Source organism: Neltuma alba, unplaced genomic scaffold, assembly GCF_004799145.2.
Source record: "Neltuma alba isolate B1F8T4 unplaced genomic scaffold, ASM479914v2 tig00000604_pilon, whole genome shotgun sequence".
Classification (NCBI taxonomy): Eukaryota; Viridiplantae; Streptophyta; class Magnoliopsida; order Fabales; family Fabaceae; genus Neltuma; species Neltuma alba.
The window spans coordinates 56,256-77,405 of NW_021632109.1; the positions used below are offsets into that span (position 1 = coordinate 56,256).

The 21,150-nt window shown below is 34.1% G+C and overlaps 2 protein-coding genes, 1 long non-coding RNA gene and 1 pseudogene across 3 annotated transcripts; 2 read left to right on the forward strand and 2 right to left on the reverse strand.

Moving 5' to 3' along the window:
- Positions 1-510: 510 nt before the first annotated feature.
- Positions 511-2,088, reverse strand: LOC114741058 (7-deoxyloganetic acid glucosyltransferase). Its single transcript, XM_028929323.1, has 2 exons — positions 1,566-2,088; positions 511-1,479 (listed from the first exon to the last, which is right to left on the reverse strand). Exons 1-2 carry the CDS (start codon positions 2,077-2,079, stop codon positions 521-523), a joined length of 1,473 nt encoding a protein of 490 aa, XP_028785156.1. The 5' UTR covers positions 2,080-2,088; the 3' UTR covers positions 511-520.
- A 20-nt stretch (positions 2,089-2,108) lies between these two features.
- LOC114741106 (uncharacterized) lies at positions 2,109-8,363 on the forward strand. Its single transcript, XR_003739751.1, has 2 exons — positions 2,109-2,237; positions 8,048-8,363. It is a non-coding gene; the product is annotated as an uncharacterized LOC114741106 (long non-coding RNA).
- Positions 8,364-10,423: 2,060 nt separating this feature from the next.
- Positions 10,424-12,231, forward strand: LOC114741092 (uncharacterized). The gene is made up of 2 exons (XM_028929353.1): positions 10,424-11,493; positions 11,621-12,231. The coding sequence occupies exons 1-2, from the start codon at positions 11,137-11,139 to the stop codon at positions 12,122-12,124; spliced, it is 861 nt and encodes a 286-aa protein (XP_028785186.1). The 5' UTR covers positions 10,424-11,136; the 3' UTR covers positions 12,125-12,231.
- A 7,024-nt stretch (positions 12,232-19,255) lies between these two features.
- Positions 19,256-20,843, reverse strand: LOC114741125 (7-deoxyloganetic acid glucosyltransferase-like; annotated as a pseudogene).
- Between the last annotated feature and the right edge of the window lie 307 nt (positions 20,844-21,150).

Consider the following 21,150-nt stretch of genomic DNA (forward strand, 5'->3'; position numbering starts at 1 on the left):
TTTTGCCCGTGAGAACGCAGGGAAGGAAAAGACGAGTATGACTTTACTAATTGTATTTTTCTGTAACAGTTTTATAATTGCTACTAAATGATGTGACTTTTTTTTCCTAAGCTTAGTTATAATAAATATCCCCTTATTAGAATCAATTATATTAGAGTCATTAGGCGCCAATTGATGTCACCTTGAATGTATTGTAAACGTTCTCAGTTTGGCTGGCATAGGGTGTTTAATTCTAAAACTTTCATTAGCTACTTTGGGGTCACACACATTATTTATTCATTTATACACAAAGTCCTACAAACAATTAAAGCATCGCAACTACTATTAGGTTCTAGGCCTACGCCACTAAGAATCGTAATAAATACTATTTTTGACCTTAATTATAAGAATTTATTTATAAATTATAAATTATAAATCATAATCAGGGTAGTATGAAGTGATAACTTCACAAAGTGGAAGAAGAATCGGCCATGAAAGTCCATCCATGGCCGAAGAAGGAAACAAGAAAGATTCTCCGCCGTCAACTTTGCTTTTGACGAGTACCAAGTAATTTCAAGAACTCAACCAAACGGTCAAAATCAGAGTAGGAAGATCCACCTTCTCGTACACTCGTTTTGGCCAAGTTGGCCATAGCTTGCGTCGATTTCTCAAACTCCTCCCTCCTCTCCTCCATCACATCATTTACCATCTTCTCCACAACTTTCCTATCACACGTGTCCTTCATATCCAACCCTATCTTCCACACCTCACTCACATATCTGCTGTTTATCTGCTGGTCTGCAAAGTATGGCCAGCATATCATCGGAACGCTGGCTACCACGCCCTCCAACGTCGAGTTCCATCCACTGTGTGTCATGAACCCACCAATCGCCGCGTGTGCAAGAACATCCTGTTGTGGGGCCCAACCCACCATGCACCCTCTCTCCTTCGTCCCTTCCACAAGCTCCAATGGCAGATCCTTCCCGTCTTGTTCTGCCACCATGTCGGGTCGGATCACCCACAAGAACCGTTTCTTGCTGTTCACTAAACCGTACCATATCTCCGTGAGCATATCTCTCGAGATTGTGGTTATGCTTCCGAAGCTCACATATATCACCGATTTAGGTGGCTGAGCGTCGAGCCACGTCATGCAGCTTCTATCCACTTCCCAGAGACTGCTGATGAAGGAAGCTGCCGGTTTCTCCTCCGACGACATCGTTTTGGCGGCTTTTCTGGAGGTAAGGTGTGCGTGGAGAGGGCCGAGGGCGTAGAGTCTGGGAAAGTGAAGGCGAATCTTGGAGAGGACCGGGCCTTCTAAGTCTTCAAATGTGTTTAAAATCAGAGCTTGTCCTCGCAGCGATTGATGGGTCTCGAACACCACAGGTTCTAGAGGAAGGTTACCGTTATGTGTTCCTCGAAAGAAACTGGGGAGATCCCGACATCGAACCAAGTTTTCCATACCAGGGATACTGGTTATCATGCGATCCATGTCGTCTTCACCTTCAATCTTACCCCTTGTTAATATCAGATCATTCAAAAAGTTCACTTCTGAATCTGACTAAATCCGGAACAGAAGGAATACATACCTCGAATAGGAAGTTCGTTGCATTCAAGTAGCCTCGGAGCGCAAAAATAAGCCCAAAAACTGCAAGCACTGACGGTACGGAAATAAACTACCGGAATCCCGAGTTCTTGTCCTAGTTCGTAGGTGAGGCGTCCAAAGATGCCATCTCCAACGATACAGCTGAACCTAGGCTTTCCAGAATCTTCCATGCATATCTCCCTCAACTGAGGCAGAGCGGTCAAATTCACCTGTTTGATATGTTCGCCTAAATTGTCTCCGTGTCGGGGGTCGTCGGAGGGAAGTCCGTCGGAGAAAGTCTCAAAGTGGAGAGTGGGATAGGCTGCTAAACGAGAAGGGACATCGGCGAAACGAAGGAGGCGGTGGTGGACGTGCTCTGTGTTGAGAAAGGTGACATGGACGTCGGAGAGAACCAGAAGCTCCGCCAGTTGAAGCATACAGTTGACGTGACCTTGAGCAGGCAATGGAAACATCAAAACATGGGTTTCCGTTTCACACTGATATTCTCCTCTCGTCATCTCCAATTACGTTCCTTATTCTTCCCCAGATTTAATTTTCTCTAGTTTGGTTGCCGGCGCGCAAAGCCGATACAAGCATTGTGGGAAACAGAGGTTGGCCAGGTGACGACAAAAAATAATGGGGTTGGAAGCGGTCACACGTCGTCATCATGAGCGGGGTAAGGACGTACTTATATGTGAAATAAATAAAGAAAATTAAAATATCCATAGTTATAGATTTAGGCTTTGTTTGGTCTAATAGATAGGAGGAGGAGGGAGGTAAATTAAGGGGAGAGAGGAGGAGAAGGGAGGTTATGAGTTTTATTTGATAAGAAGAAAAGAAAGTGCAGGGGAGATTTTTTATTTAGTTTAAGAGGAGAATGGAGGGAAGTTAATTTTAAGTTAACAAATATATATGTATCTTTTTATTTAAACTTTTTTATTATTTTATTACGATATTTATATCATAATTATTATTTTCTAATTTATGAATATAAAAAAAGAAACTAGGTATCTTGAAACATAACAAATAGATTATAAATAATCATATATTAAAATAAGTGTCAACCATAAAAATATATTATAATATTTAGCATATATATTATATAAATTATAAATAAATTTATGCTACAAGTTTTAAATTTTTCCATCCTTAATTATATAATATGCGCAATTTCACATACTTGATTAGATAATACACAAAGTACTGTATAAAAAAATGAAATTAAATTAGAATAGGTATATATAAACACACACATTAATAAATTTGGTGATTGATAATATCATTTTAATAGATCTCAGTGACTTTAACTCATATAAACCAATAAAAAATAGTTTTATACAGAATAAATGAATAAAAATCCTGATAATAATGATAAGATGAATGAGGTGAGAGATTAGGTAAGGGGAAAAATGGGAAAGATTAATCGTAAAGAGCGTGAAAAATAAGAAAATCAGCGAAAGAAAATATGCAAAAAAAAATCTGTAAAAGAATAGCAGAGATTGAAAAAAAAAAAGTAAAAAAAAAAGAGGCAAAGAATAAAAAAAGTTTTTACTAGAAAGAAGAACCTTGAAATATTCAAAAACTACCATGGATAATTTAATTAGGATAAGAGATAATATTTTTTCCCTTCCAAAAAAATTCTAAATTTGGAGAGGAGTAAAAAAAGAAGAAGAGAGTACTAAAAGATAATATTTTTTCCCTCCTTTTTTCTTTATTTTTTTGAACCAAACACAATTTCTTCTCCTCTATCTCTAAAAACCTTCCAAGCAAACAAAGACTGAGGTGTTGGCAAAAAGTACTAGTTATTGGGTATTATAAGTGAGGCGTGGTTTGATGGGCCCACCATGTCAAACTGTAGCTTGCTCTATGTAGCTATCCGTTTCGTGTTGGGCAGCATCTCTTGAACGTTCAGACTTTAAATATCTCTATTAGTACTTTTTTTTAAATATTTTTTTAAAATAAATTAAGGAGGTGTTTGAGTAAATCTTAAATTATAATTTTAAAAATATTTTTACGGTATATAAAGTAAATATATAAAAAAATCTTATACTTAAAAGTATCAGGAGGAATCTTGTACTTAAAAAAAAAAAAGTGCTAGGGCTCGTGACTCGTAAGTAGGAAGTTATAATTGGCGTCATCCTAAAAACGAGGCAGACGCATGAAAGCAATAATGAAAAAGAGTAGATGGGAAAGTAGCAAAATTAGAGTGCTCCTATTTGCATTTGGACTGAGCCATCCCCACTCTGTAGTTAAAGCCTTCCCTGCTACCTCCCAAATTAAATCTCCCCAGTCACATCCCTAACAATTAATCCAGCATATTTGTTACTGCTTTCATCTTTTATTATAAGATCTAATTTTTTAATGGATCTATCCCTTTTTGCTAGATTTTTTTGAATTTGGCTGAGTATTTAATATATTATTACCTATCTTACCCCTAATTTAATGCATCTAACACATTTTCTTTCTTTATTTATCTCATTATTACTCTCTCACATTTATCCATTTATATGTAGGGGTATATTTGAAAAAAATTGTATTTGCTACGTATTTATTTCTTTTAACTAATTTTAATTTTTTTTTAAATATCATAATTTAGTTAAAATGATCTTATAATAAGGAATGGAGACAGTACTTAATTGCATATACTTCCCTACTTACATTATTAATCACCGACCCATAATGATATACTCTCCCGATTCTTAATATAAGACCTAATTATTGAGTTGGTTTTGGTCCTAAATATAAGACGCATTTCTCATATTTATTAATTTTTTTTAAATTACCCCTGTGGATACTCCCTCAACCATAATCAAGTAGGAGTGGAAGATGAGGTACTAAAAAAATGATTATGGTATTTTAGAAAAAATGGTCACATGTCTTATAATTAACTAACTTATTTAACTTTCTTAATCTAATTAAATTAGTTAAATAAATTTTATATTAAGGATCAGAGAAGTATTTGGCGAGCTTGGCTGTTTTGGTGGATCAGCCCATTAAGAGTTCTGACTTTGTTCAAAGGGATGCTAGGCCTCATAGTAGTCGGCCTGATTTTATTCCACCCGGGCCTTTGTTGCTAATATGTAATGGGACTGGTCTTCCGACTTCTAACTTCGAAGTGTACAGTCCCTGTTTTGCACCAACATCAACACCACATAATTATACCAAGGGCGTGGAGTTGGGCTTAGCCCAAAAAAATTATTCTCTTATAACGTGATAAACTACGGTTTAAATCTTTGTTAGAAAAAATATCAATATTTAATGTCTGACAGTATCTCAAATAAAATTATCCACAATAGAAGGATACTTATACTAAAAGTAAAAAATTAAAATATATATAATTACAACCGACAGAGGTTGGTTCTAATGGTAAGAATTAGTTCTTTACAACGTAACAAGCTAAGGTTTAAATCCCCGCTGAGAGAAGTGTCCATATTTAGTATCTAATAATACTTCAAATAGAACTACTTCTAACATGGGGTTACCTATACATAGCAAAAATAAAAAGATATAATAATATATTATTTTACCCTTAACAGTAAAATGTTATAAAATAATTTACATTCCTTCTCTTTTTTGATGGAATGATTTGGCTGGGGGTTTTAATGGAACCAAACGTACCATTAATAAGGTAGTGATTGTGCAATTGTTTGGGTTTTTTTTTTTTTTTAGAGTGTGGAATGGTGCAAAATGACTTCTAAAGTCAATATATATTTTTAAAATAAATGCATGGGGGTTCAAAGATATCTTTGGGGGTGGGGAAAAATGAAAATTTCTAAGGAAATCATGTGTAATTTTTTTCAAGGAAAAAATTATTTATATATAATTTTAGCATTTTGTTAGTGGAGGCAAGTTGCCCGATAGCGGTAAGAGGTCCGTCCGAGGGTTGCGAACTTCTTAAAAAGGGGATTTAGTTTGCTTAATCATGAATATATAGATAAGTAATACGCATGGCCTTTATTTGGTCATCCCATGACAGTTCAGGTTGAGAAAAACAAGCACAAACTCATACTATGAATGGCGGGACCTCCTTCCATTATTTTTTTATACAAAAAATTTAAATACTTCATTTATATATCAATTAATATATATTAAGAAAATTAGTTAATATCTTTATTTTTCTAAAATATATCATTTATATTTATTTGCATTAGATATCTCTTTGATATGTGTTATCAATAAATAGACATTCTTCCTATGTTTTCGTTTTAGTTTCTAATATTATCTCTGACTTTTTTTGTTAAAAACATATTTAGTCTATTCTTTGTGTCTCTTGCTACGTATAAGTATTGGATTCTGTCGTCCAAGAAAAATCATCTGATGGAAGATATTTGGAAATACTTAAACAATTTGCAGAATATAATTAATATATTTTTTGCATCACATGATTCTTCTATATATTTTATCAATGAAAAATAAAAATAAAATAAGGACAACTTAAGACTTAAGGCATGCACGTAGACCATGGGGAATATTCAAAATTAACCCCTTAATAAAATTGCCAATTGATATATATACACCAATAACCTTCCTTTGACCTTAGTGAGATTACATTACAATTTTTTTATTTCAAGGATTACGTCAATCTCTCCTAAAATTTTAATATGCGCAGAGTAAACTTCTCCCATCTAAACTTATATGTTTCGTTAAAAAGTAAACCTTTTCATAATATAAAAGTACTACTACCTCTAGTTCTAATTATAAGAACTAATTGACTAATTTGAGGAGATTAAGAAAATAAGTTAAGCTAGTTATTTGTAACAAGTAGATATTATTTTTCTTAAAATATCATTGCTAATCAAGTGTATTGGTTAGAACTACCGTTATTAGAAGGGCTACTTTAAAAAAAATAGATAAATATGAGAGACAAAATAGATTCGGATCTTATATTTAGGATCAAAATAAAAGTCAAACAGGGTTTTATATTAAGAACTGGAGGTAGTACAATTTTACTCTTAATAGGATTACAAGAATAATTAATTAACTTAATGTTCACCTTGCATTTGAAACTACTCTAATTTTCATGTCACGATAAACTGTTAAAGATAGTATATTAACTACATAATTTTAAGCAACAAAAAAGTATTTAGTTTGATTACATTATCTAATTTGATTAATAAATTAGAGAATTGTCTGGTGTACTTTGTTCTTTCAAAAAAAGATATTAACAAATCGTTACACAATTTCAATAAAATGAAATGGAATTAATGTTACTTTCCCAAATGAAAAATATTTGTCTCATGTTTTAATAGAATACACAAATTAAAGAATACTAACTACTACATATCTATAAGAAATGAATGATAATACCAACAAGAGTTAGTTATATTGATAATATAACACTTTATCTAGAAGTTTGCCACACTTAACACAGATAAGAAATATCAAATCATTACCATTTTAATAAAAGAAAGTGAGTTATAAAAATTGTTTCAGATTTCTTTACTCTTTGTCATATAACCATAATATAAAAAAAATAAGAGAACCAATGCTCTCCCCTTTTATTATTATTTTTTCTTTTTTTAATTAATTTTTTTTTGCTTTTCTTTTTTTTTTCTCCTTTTATTTTTAAATCGTCAAAAACTTGCAATCAAGATTGAAGAATAAGGTAGCATTAATTGTCCTTAAAAATCAATTAGTCACAATTAAACCAAAATATAACAATTTTGCCCCTATAAAATAATAATTCAAAATAAAACATGTTAAATCAATTAACAATCAATTAAGGAAAAAAAGACTAATTAAGTTGACAAAACCCATATAAAAAATATCAAAAAATATAAAAGTAATTGAGTTTGTCAACCAGCCAACAGTATAACATATCATGATTATAAAAGAATCATACGTAACCGTTGTGCATAACCATATTAGGAGGTATTATACTCCTAACATGGTTATAAAAAGTCTTCCATGAACCTAATTGACACAGTTTGTATGTGACAAGTAATATAACAAAACGAAATTTAGCTTATTTCTAAGAATTCTTCAGAAATATTTGATCATGGATCCACGGCCCTTAAGGCTTTCAAAAGAAAATTTATAATTAAGGACATATTAATAGTTTTAACATGGAGAATATAAAAAGAGATGCATAATGATGTCCTAAGTGGCAAATAAATAATGATTGAACATAACCAAAGTTCAAGGGGTGATCACCAATGAAGATGACCTCACATCTCCAGTTCCTTTCCTATTGCGACTCTTATACTATTACCTAAAAATGGCAGAAGTAATGGAGTGAGACTACTATCTCAGTAACGAAAACTCCTACCCACCTCACCTACCAACACCCCTTAGAGGATCCAGGTAGGACTAACAATTTAAACAATCATTAACATATTATTATCACAGGACAGGAAACAAACATCACAAACATATGAGCTAAAGGAAATATCAGCATATATGCATGCTTTACTCATCGTTCAATTCCTGCCTTGTATCCTTTTTATACTTGCCCAGTTGAACCCATAGGTTGAGTCCTAATGACAGGATTGCTGACTCTCATGAGCTTTCCACACGTGTGATGTGGACTAGCGAAAGTTGGCAAAGTACATGCAGGCCATGGCTTCCTCCAGAAAAGAGGGATGCTGCCCCAATGGGTTTACTGCTCAGTTTCCTAGCAGAGATGTTGGCCTCAAGGGATACTGCCCTAGGATACTCCTAGAGTGTCGTAAACTAAGGGATACTGCCATCTCTAAAGAGTCAACCATAATGCGCGCTATGAAGGCAAACCACATGGTAATATATGTATATCAGTCTCCATTATAACACCTCCCATGAGTGTTAAACCAATTAATTATCGCCATGGCATTTCTCAATCATCATCAGGTATCATAAAAACATGTATCACATAAGATTCAAAACATATCTTAACCACTTCAGATAATTTATATCATACCATACAATAGTATTCTCAAGTAATCAAGACAGGAATATACCATTCCAAAAACTCATGTTGCCATATAAAACCCAATCAAATAAAACAATAGCTTGGATACTTCATTGGCACAAACTACATCATATGCCACAGTTCCGTAATTTCATCCAAAAATCATTAATTGAGCTTTTATCCAGTCCTAAAGTTCTAATAATTAATTCCTTTTTCACAAACCACTCCCACCAGGCTTGTTCCAAATTTCTAAAATTTTTCCATAATTTCAAGACAGTTTTTCTATTCTATATTATTCAAGATCTATCCTAAAATGTTCAATTTAATTAAAAACTACTCATAGAGGAATTAGTAGGGGAAACAAGTAAGAATTCACATTACCTGGTATTCAACAAGTGCTTATGAGTTAAAAATTAAGACCCTAAACTTGGAATCAACAAACCAAATTTCAGATTTACAAACAAAAAATATACATTATTACAGTATCTCATGGGTAAGTTATATATTAAATTTCAATCCATAACTCTCTTTAAGGTTTTTGAATTTTTACTCAGAATTCTAGCTCGTATAATTTTTCTAAGGTTTGGAGTAAGAACAGGAATGCCATGATTTAGATTTTATTCCTAAGTTTCTTTAACTTGTATTATCTTTCAATTAATAGATTATATCATACTAGAATCATCAATTACAATTGATTCATAACCTAGGTAAAAAACTTTCAATTTATAGCCTCTGTTCTATTTTCAAAGAAACAAGAGAAATGGATTTAATACGAGTTAAATTATTCTCACTACAAAAATTTAATTATTAATTTAATCATTGAAATTAATGTATTGGATGTCTTGAGTCTATTTTCCAAATTTTGGCTTGATATAACAATGAACAAATTCAAAAACAATAACTTACTACTTAGGGTTCTATCTACAAAATTTGAAAAAAAAAGTTTAATGCATACATAATAAATCTTACCTTAGAGATCTAATCAATCATCCAATTGTTGAAATTGATGAGCTAGATGTCCCAGACTGACAGACCAAATTTCATCCCAATCCAACGGTTTATGAATTCGTACATGACACTTTACTGAGAATATTTTAGTTATGTGCAAAAATTATTTAACTTGTTTTTAATTCCCCACACTACCCCTATGTTTGGGCTCACAGAGCCCCATTTTCTTATCAGCTTGTTTATGTGGGATTTCTCAAATTTGTTATTGTATTCATCGATTCATATATATAGTTGACATATACACGCATACATATGATTATAATTATTATAACTATTTTTATATATATTTTTAACTTCTGTTAAATCAATGCTAATAAAAATTTACTAATAAATTTACTTTAGTCTTAGGGATAAAAAAAATTAGGATGTTACAAATAAAGAGTCGGCTTATAACTCACAAGGTTGTGAATTTGAATTCTACTATTGATGTGAGTTTAACACACTAACCTTGATAAGTTTTCGAAACCTAATTCACCTAAACTTTTTCGTCAAAAAAAGAGAGAGAAAAGAATGATAATTAATTAAGGGTAAAGTGACATTCAACACCCTAGTATTTTTTCTCAGTAATATCCATCACTTTAATATTATTTATGAAGCATTTAACACACTGATACTACTCCCTCCGTTCCTTATTATAAGAGACAAATAATCAAATTACGTTGATAAAAAAAACAGTTAAAATTAGTTAAGGACAATTAATGCGTAAAAAGTATAATATTTTTTCCAACAATGCCCCTATTAATAAGGAGAGAGAGTATGAGAGAGAACAATTAAATTATTAAAAGAAAGAGAAGTGGGAGGGAGAGAGAATGAGTTGGAGACAAAATAAATAAGGGTAAAATAGGAAATCAATACAAAAAACTAGAGACAACTTTTAAGTGTTTCTTATATATGGGAACATGCTATAAGCATCAAATGTCTCTTATAATAAGGAACGGAGGGAGTATTTTTTTAGTGCATCCAGGCGTCCAACACTCCCTAACATTATTGTCAATTTATATCCAATATATCCTAATCTTATTTAGAGTTGGGGGCACATGAATGAATGAACTAAAAATATCTAGCACCAAAAAATAACATTAGAGCGCACCATCAATAAAATTAGGGTATTAGATGCAATTAGAAAATAACATGGTGGATGATGCTTTACATACTAATTAACGCAAAAAAATACTTTTAGAAACTATCTCTAACAATGTTCGAGTATCACCTAGTAGTATTGGATATCAGATAATTATATAAAAAATTTAATCTTCACCTTTTTCTTGTAAATAAACAAAAGGTAATATTAATAATATATATTTAATATCTTAATTTTTGTGCAAACTAAAACAAATCATTTTGTTGTATTGTAACTAAGCGAAGCCAGTCTAATCTTAGTATAATATATTAATCCTTGTCTCCTTGAGTTATATTTATGGATGTTGGAAACGTGAGGAAGGGGCAAACGTGTAAGGACTGGAGGCTGATAGACGAAGTCCAAGTCTTTCTGCCAAACCATGGTTGTTTAAATCAAACCAATACTGCATCTTTATATTTATTTCTATAATAAATTAATCAGATCCTTAAACCCTTTTGTTTCTTCTTATTTTAATGAGGCTCTCATGTATTCAATCCATTTCCATTCTCAAACTCCTTCATCGTCATCATGTTCTTCTATTCCTAGTCTCTCTCTTTCTCCATGGCCAAACCCCATAAATCCAAACCTAAATCCTCTCTTTTCCTCTGCTGCTTTGGCTCTTTTTCCCACGATGAAATCTCCGTGAGAGAATCTGAGTTTTCATGGCGAAGGGTTCGAAAGAAGTCAGACTCCAAAACGGTGCCGTTGGATGCCTCTTTGCCTGATGACAAGGAACGCAGAGCTCATCCAGTTCATTCTCGGAAATGGAGGTGGAAGAAGTTGTTCAGGCCGAAGTCGAAGTCAAGGTCAAACAATCAGAAACCTTTAATGAAATCTCAAACTCCAGCAACCAATCCACAATCGCCACGTCAGAGACCTCCGGTGGTCCCTGTCACACCCAATCAGACACTTTCCCAGGTATGTTTAATTTTGTTCACTTGCAAATAAGAGCTTAATTAGGATTATTAGGCCACCAGAACCATGGAAGAGATTAAAAAAAAAAAAAAACCAGAAAGCTCAGATCTTTCTTGTGCTTTGGTTTTAGACAAGGCAACGAGAAAGAGCAAAGCGAAACCCAGAAAATGAGAACGGCTTGTCTCACGTGGCTTCACCTAAAGAGGACGCGCGTGAAGAAAGCAGCTCAGTCCCAGCCGTATCACACTCGGTCTATTTGCCTGCTTCAAAACGACGGCAGAGTCATTCGTCGTCTTCCGTTCCAAGGCAGGGTCAAACGACTTTGAACAAGGCTGTGCGGTCGAGAAACGCAAGGAGACGCGAGTCATACGACTCTGCGTTTGGCTTGTCAGCTGTTCTGGTGACTTTGGTTATACTGGTAGTGTGGGGTCGTTTATGTGCTATTCTCTGCACTTCCGCGTGGTTGTATTTGTTCCCACGAATGGTAAGGGCCGGTGAAAACAACGCAATAAAAAAATTGAATGCAGATTCAAATGACTTGTATTTGGATTCTGAGGTTTACAAGAAGAAAGTGATTCTCGAGGGACTTCTTGAGAGAAATCACCGGGCACGTCGTGAAAATCCGGGGAACTAAGTTGGGTTTGTCTTGCCGTATTGTCGTTTGAAGGCGGCTTGTTTGACGTTTTGTTTGAAAATATGTATATATTGTTATTAGAATGGTCAAAATCTTTGAGGAGCCAATGTCGTCACTGCCCCATTCACTGTCGTTTAATGGAAAATTGGGTTGGTGGCGTCATGTGATTTTGATGTTAAACACGTCCATCACATTTTGTTGATTTCATAGGAGAAAAGGGGGCAAGAAAAGAAAAAAAAAACAGATAGAGAATTTATTAGATTAGCTCATGTTAATAATGTTTTCTCATGAGAGTAATAATTATTTTTGTATGTTTTGAATTTTGATCGTTAATTTTTGTTGCTTCAAAGTGGGGGATGATGATCTTTGGCTGTGTAAAACTTGTAATATATGTAATTGTTGGGATGAAGTTTTCATTCAATTTTGATTGCAAAATAAAAGAAAAAAGAAAGGCAGAGACATTTCATTACCTAATTAACCGATTAACTATCTTTATTTTCATCACATGATCATCAAAACTATATATAATTAAAAGAGCTCAAAGTCAATAAACCTTGCATATCAGGTAATGTTGGTCAACACATGACAAATAACAGGAAATATTTCAAAGATTTTGTGTATGATTTTTTTGTAAAGTTATATGAATAGTTGAATACTATAAACATGAGACACATGCACTCTCAAAATATGCGATAAAGGGAGTGATATATGAATAATTGAATACTATTGTTTATTAAATACAAAATTAGTTTGTCTATATTAAGCCTTGTTTACCAATACGTTTTTCATCATGTAAAAATGCCAATTTTATTTGTGCCCATAATCTTCACCTTGTTTTATTACTAAATAAATTATTTCACACTCTATATAACTATTATTCTTATGGAATTCAGTTCGATTTGTCATTGATCCGAATAAGTTCTCTCTCTTTTTTCGACGTGAGCAGCTACCATTTTGAGACTAAACTACATATGAATGGACCATCAAACTTCAAATTTTAAAATGGGCGGTTACATCAATAAAGATCAAATCAAATTTCTTTGGTTGGTTTTGTTGGATCCATTGACGAAAACACAGAAAAGTGCCATATACTACGATTTGAGCGGTCTACTTATAAGAAGTTTATTTCTATACTCCACAGAGTGAGGCCAGTTTACCTAACCGCACTTTCACTGTAAACTAAAATTCAAATAGAATAGAACAAAAAAGTGCTTGGTTTGGCTAACATGTGTATTACAGATTTTGGATAACCATTATTGAAACATAGACAAAATATACGTGTAATCATATTTTCTTTTGGGGGTATAGGTTAGGTCAGTATGTAGTTATAAAGAAATCGGGAATGAAGTTTGCATTGGGATAAATGTATGTGTAAGTTTTAGATCTCTTTATCAGCCAGTAATCTCCCGAAGCCTCTTCCGGCAAGGTTCCTTGATATTTGGTATTCATTGAGTACTTTCTTTAATAATTAACGACTTTAAGATCCCATTTAGTATCAAGAACTGAGAATAAGAGATAAAGATTATAATTGAGATTGAGAAAACTTATTAAAAAATACTTAGTATAAGAGATTGATTGTTCCTTAGAATTTGGACATACTCATGTAGGTAAAATTAGGAAATATTATTAGTATTCCTAATCCTAATCCCTACATCTCATTATCCTCAGTGCTTCGTAGTAGAGAGGTTCAACACGCCAACCTATCAAAAATGGCAGGTTAGAACTAGTTAAAAGCCAGCCCGACTAGCAAAAGAAACTTTTTAACTCGTACTGTTAAATTCACAATCCACCGTGAATTAGCCTGCCAGCCCACGAGATAACCTGCATTTATTTTTTAATATGTTTTTAATTTTATTAATTATTATATTGTATATCCTATATAAAAAATTTTAAAAATACTATATCATTTATTTGGTGTCTTTAATCAAGTATTTGAAAGAAAGATAAAAATTTCATTATATTTTGTTTATATTGTATAACAAAAATATTTTTAAAATGAAAAAAATTTAAAAAAAATAATAGTTGGCACGTTGGCTAACCCACCACGACGGGTTAAGGTCCGTTTGGTTCAATTACCAAGTGCTTATAGATGGTAATGCAATGCAATGTAATGGGGTGTAATGTAATATTCCTTACTATCAATATGTTTGGTAAGTTATTAATAAGATTTGGCAAAAAAAAAATTATCTTTTATGTTTAATCAATTGAAAATAAGATTAAAAGTCTAGAATGTCTCCAATCACAGGCACAAACGAAGATGCTCCTACACCTCCTTCCACAATTGCCGATCCCCCTCCATCAAATCCTTGCAAGTCACAACACCTCTTCAACAACTCATAGTCCACCTCCATTTTTGCTTCAGCTTTGTCTTGAATTTTCCAAATTGAAACATTTTCAATTTTCTCCTCTCCATAGTCAAACTATGGTGAACAAGAAAGAAAGAACCAAATTAACCTTGCTTTTCTCCATACAGATGCCTTCACTGTCTTCAGCTCTTAGACGCAATGCTGTTCTCATATGTCGTTTTAACATTCATTGTCTCTTACTATGACGACCCTTGTGCATTGCCCATCTTGCACGACTTTGTGTTTTGTTTACACTTGAGTTCTCTCACTGCCAACAACGATTCCCTTTCTCCATCAACTCTTTCAGCCATGGTCAACATGTGATGCACCAAAAAAAGCACAGATCTGGAGAGAGGGGACAAAGATCAATAGATTTGGAGGTGAAGGTGAAGTAGTATGAGGAGATGACAATAATGGAGGAAAGAGACAAGGGAGAAGGAGAGGGAGCAATGATGGTAATGGAGGGAGGGAGATGAAAGATAAAGTTTGGGGAGGGATAACATTTAAGGGCAAATATTGTATTTTCACATTGATTCCATGGGATGAAATGGACATTTATGAGAAATTACTGCTCTACAATAATCATTCATAGCCCCTTCCATAGGAATAGATATTATAAAAAAATGTGCAATTGATAATACCATTGTAATTCCTTTTACCATTGGTAAGTCCAACCAAACATGTCATTTATGGTAATACAATAAGGATTACCATTGCACACACCTACAATGGAGTTGAACCAAACGGGTCCTTAGAATTGGCTAAAAGCTAACCTGCTATTATACGAGACCTTTTCAACCTACACCACCTAATCCTAACCTGTGAGTTGGCTTGTATTACCACCCATACTTCATACTAAATGGTAATATTTTGGATTTGGACTGTGCCACCATTTTTTTTTTTTAATTTTATCTTAAGCTAGCTCTATGCTCATACTAGCTATTTGAATATGATAACACTAATGAACCTTGAAATAATATCTCTACCAATTCAATTAGTTCAAGAGATTTGGACTCGGCGGCCTTACATTTGCATCTTCTTGTGAACGGGTAATACTCGTTTCATGAATTTGTCTATTATTTTCATGGTATGCGCCAATTTGATAAGGACTGAAATGATTTCTGTTTTTTTGGGGGGGGGGGGGGTGGGGTTAGAGCACAGATGAGATAGTTTAATGATGAGGATAGACTGTTATTTAAGAACAATCCATCTTTGATTACAGAGAAATAATTTGTGAAATTTTTAATTAGAGAGCTTCATTCGAATTAAAATTTGGAAAATAAGACAGACTGTTTTTAATTTGTGTAAACAGTACGCATAACTTGCAATTAATTATACAAACACACACACACAAACACACATTTTATTTCAGAAGGGGAGGCCAATGTTATTTGTGACCATATTTATTGGCTCATGCCACTTGTCATGTCTCATCTGTCATTTGATTGAGAACCATGTGATCTCTCCCTTTCACGGAACTAATTGGTGCCCCTCCAACACCAACGCCAACATGAGCCTTTGGTATTACTTCCTTTGTGGCAATGAATAATTTCTACGTCGCCCAATAAATAAAAGCAAAAATTCATCTTTGCTTGAGTATTTTGTGCCAATACGAGTAGTGAAATACTGAAATCGTCTATATTGGATGAGAATATAAGAATGCGAATCTTTGCTCGAGTATGTTTGGTTTTCTATTATTCCATTCCTAACAGAAATACTATTATTTCCTTCCATATAGAGTGATGGATGGAATGTTACTTTTCATAGATAAATAATGTGGGAATTCAATTTACAATACCATTGCCCTTTTCTTTGGTAATTTTCAAACGGTGCAATATTTTCGACAGGGCCGAAATGGGATCCCATAGAGTATTCATTTCCAACAAGCCTAAGAGCCTGAATCGAACCATAATAATATTTCCAATATTAAATATAAGAGCTAGTTGAAAGTTGAATTTAGTAATAAATATAATATCTCAATCAATTATATCTTTCAAATCTATAATATTTTATCTAAAATATTCTTATTAATTGTAACGAGTTCTCACTAAGAAATAATTCTCATACACATAATTAAATAGGATAATTTAGAAAATTCAAGACACATTTGTTACAATCAATCAACTTAATTAATTTTTTTATTATTCTCAAATTACTTATCTAACTTTTATATAAAAGGCCGGAGTTGAGATAATATATAGATGTTAACTTTATGGTATTTAACTTCTGAACAAAGATTAACCCCTTCAAGGATAGGGGGAAGACTTTGGCAGCTGCAATATATGTTAGGGTGGTACCAAATTCCAAGATATCTATTACTCAATCCTTTTAGCCAAATTGTCTTGGCCATCCTTAACAAGGCCACCGACCATATGCAGCAGCACTATTCTGGTTCACAGAGCCATCAACATTTAGTTTAACCTAGCTAGGTTGTGATGGGTACCATTTGGAATGCATATCTCCTTATTTCTCTAACTACTTCCAACTTGGAGGTTGTCAATTTATACCTTGAGTACTAATAAAAGCAATATCACCCTCATAAGCAACCTCATTGAAATAAGGGTTTTGGCACCTAATTTTTCCATCTATTTTCCAGCGGATGTGAACAGTCTTTATTTGGAAATTCTTCTTGCACCTGATCTAGGGTGTGGTATTGTTGAATATTTTGGTTCGTGACATTTTTTCCCTTGTAACTTTTCCTCCTCTAGCACAATACCATTATGTAGGATGGGATTGAGATGTTCTATTAATACTTATATCACTACATAGTATTACTACTTAATCGCATGTTATGAGAATCTTTAAGAATTTTTTAAATTTATTTGAAATTAGAATTTAAAATCTGGTAAAAGTTTAACAACAACTTTGAAAAGATTTATGAATCATAATAAATCAAAAAGAAAGAAAATAAACCTTGAATAAATGAAATATTATGGATTCAGATTTATATATTTAATTATATTTTGGTATGAAAAATAAGTAACTATTTTTGTTGAATAATCTTTTCCCCTGGGGATGAAAAGAAAAGAAGAGAAATTTTTAATCACAGAAATAGCAAAACAAATATGCAAATCCTCCTTTTGTCTTTTCCCAGCACCAGGTCTTGTTTTTATTTTTCTGACATCACATCCAAGAGGCAAAGAATTTCTCAACTTCTCTTTCTCTCCATTTCCATCAACTTTTCATCTTAACCGTTAAGATTAAAAGTTTAATGTTCCAGATTTCATAATTTTATAAAGTATTTTTTATTATAGTTTTGAATTATACTAATTAAAATTTATTAGTTTTTTTAAATTTTATTATATATTTTTAAAATTTTAACATTTCATTTATAATTTTGTAAATATGAAATATGAACTGTTAGAATCTTAATTTTATAATTGAAATAAGAAGTGGATGAAAGCCAAGAAAAAAAAGGAAGGGGGGACATATCTTGCCCCATATCCAAGTGCGTGATCCAGAGCCGAGGAGGAACCACACCTCTCCCATATGGTCCTCTTATCATTCTCTTCTGTAATCCGTACACTCCATTTCATCTCGTCATCATGACAGCTTCCATATGATACGGTAAGCAATTTTAATTTACTCATAAATATTATATTTCATTAGTGCCAAGTACAAATTCGAAGGGCAACATAGATAAATATAACAAAAATAACATTTTGCTGTACATAATCCACTAGAGCAATGAGTCATCAGAATAATAATCACTCATTTCTCTCGCATAATTGAGTAATATGGTAAAGAGGGAGGTACACTTAATATAATAAGCAGACTACAAGACTCTATTTATTTTTAAGGATTTTTTAAATAAAAATTTAGGCAAGATGAGTTTCAGATGCTTGCTAAGACCAAAATATGTCTAAAAATAATTACATATTATGTGCAAATGCTAAATATTAATAAAAATACACTAATAGCAATTGGGTTTAATAGAAAGAGTTGATTACTTACAAGACAATGACTTAAGGTTTGATTTTCTGTTAAAATTTTTTTTTATATTTAATACCTATCTCAAACAAAATTGTTTCTAATTAGAGAATACTTCAAAAAAAAAACTGCATTTTTCATTTTGTTATTCAATTAAAAGGCTCTAAGCACATCTGACTTATCAACTGACCACAAAACAGGATAGGTAAAGACTTGAGCCCACTAATATCATGTGAATTGGGCTAAATGAGGCCCAGATTATTGACCACACTTGCTTTTGCATAGAAATTGAGCCTAGTAACTGAGGTCTACACTAAAGAAAATAGAAAAAATTACACTCAGGTATCATAAAAGACAATTAATTTTAAAATTTTTTTTGAAAATCTCAAAATGATTTTGAAGTTCTCAGGAACCTATGTGTAATTAATTATAATTATGAAATTATCTATTTACCCCGTTAATTTTATTACAGCAATTCATTTACAACCCCAACAGTAGCTGTTGACAAACCAAGAAGAAGTGGTTGACAACCTTGGCAGTGCTCCTGACAACTCACTCTGTGGGATGATAGGGGTATTACTGAGGTTGTTAACCACCTCTTTTCGGGTTGTTAAGAGCCACTATTGAAATTATAAATAAATTACATTGGGTTCAAATTAATGGGAGTAAATAGCTAATTTCACAATTACAATTAATTACACACAGATTCTTGAGGATTTAAAAATCATTTCAGGATTTTCAGAGACTTTTTTGAAATTAATTGTCTTCTGTAAGAACGAAGTATAATTTTCCCAAGAAAATAAGAGCATTTTCACTCACAACGCCGAGCTTACGGGACTTTTCACTTACCTCAACGTCAGAAAAACGATGACTATTTTTCTTAACAAATTGACCTCAAGTACTCAATCAAACTATCCAAATCGGACCACGAGGAACCACCTTCACGCACGCTCTTTTTGGCTAAGGTTGCCATAGCCTGCGTCGATTTCTCAAACTCCTCCCTCCTCTCCTCCATCAGATCGTTTACCATCTTCTCCACAATTTCCTATCACACACAAGTCCTTCATATCTAACCCCATCTTCCACACCTCACTCACATATCTGCTGTTTATCTGTTGGTCGCCGAAGTTCGGCCAGCAAAGCATCGGAACGCCCGCCACCACTCCCTCCAACGTCGAGTTCCACCCACTGTGTGTCATGAACCCGCCGACCGCCGCATGTCCAAGCACCTCCTGTTGTGGGCCCAGCCCACTGTACACCCTCTCTGCTTTGTCCCTTCCACAAGCTCCAACGGCAGATCTTTCCCATCTTGTTCCGCCACCAAGTCGGGTCGGAATACCCACAAGAACCGCTTCTTGCTGTTCACCAAACCGTACCATATCTCCATCAATTGATCCCTCGTGATGATAGCCACGCTGCCAAAGCTCACGTATATCACCGACTTTGGGGGCTGAGCGTCGAGCCACCTCATGCATGTTCTGTCTACTTCGTAGAGACTGTTTGTGAAGGAAGGAGGCGGTTCCTCAGACGACGGCGTTTTGGAGGCTTTTCTGTAACTGAGGTGTGCGTGGAGAGGACCGAGGGCGTAGAGTTTGGGGAAGCGATTCCGTATTTGGGAGAGAACCGGACCTTCCAAGTCTTCAAATGTGTTAGAAATCAGAGCTTGAGCTCGAAGTGATTGATGGGTCTGGAATACCACTGTGTCCAGAGAAAATTTACCATCATGGGTTCCTCGACAAAGACTTGGAAGATCCCGACACCGAATCAAGTTTTCCATACCTGGGATTTTTGTTATTACACGATCCATGTCTTCTTCCCCTTCACAGATAAATTACAATAAGATACATATTTACTCAAATTTATTCATTTGTATATCTTCTCAATAAACTGCCTTATTATTCTAACAACGGTTTGAAGCGCTCTTCTGTTTCCTTTTCAGTTTGTTTCTCAATTTATTTCACAAATGTAAGCCTATAATGTATACCTCTAATTGGAAGTTCGTTGCTTTGAAGGAGCACAGGGACAGAAAAAAATGACCAGAAACTGCATGCACTCGCCGTACGGAAATGAATTATGGGTATGCCGAGCTCGTCTCCGATGTCGGAGGATATGTCTCCGAACATGCCATCAGCTATAATGCAAGTGATCCTTGGTTTTCCAGAATGCTCGGAGCACAACTCCCTCAACTTGAGGCTGCCCTGAAACTTAACGTGGTTGAAGAATTCGTTCATGTCGCCTCCGAATCGCGGGTGCTCCTGGGCAAAGCCGTCGGCGAAGGTCTTGAAGCCTAGAGTAGGATGTCGAGCTTCGATGTTGCCGGCGAACTGGAGTAGACGGTGGTGAATGTGGTGGGTGTTGAGAAAGGTGACGTGGACGTCGGAAATGGCGAGAAGCTCCGCCAGGAGGAGCATGGAATTGACATGTCCTTGCGCTGGTAATGGAAATATGAGCCACATGGGGGGTTTCAGATTCATGCTTATCTTTTCCTCTCATCTTCACTTTCTTTCTCCTTCGTCTCTCTTCCGTCGCTATGCTGATCGATGATCACAGCTTTTGAGATGTGTCCCTATATAGAAAAGTAAAATTTTTTCTTCATTATTATAATTGGAAATCTGAAAGAGTTTTCTTAGTACAAATGTGATCGAAACAATCGATAACGTGTAGTCATGTGTCTGTTCGTTTGTGGTGCCTGCTTGTTTTGGTCCCTACGGGGCTTTGCACCATCAGTTTTCTTCTTCTTCTTCTTCGTGA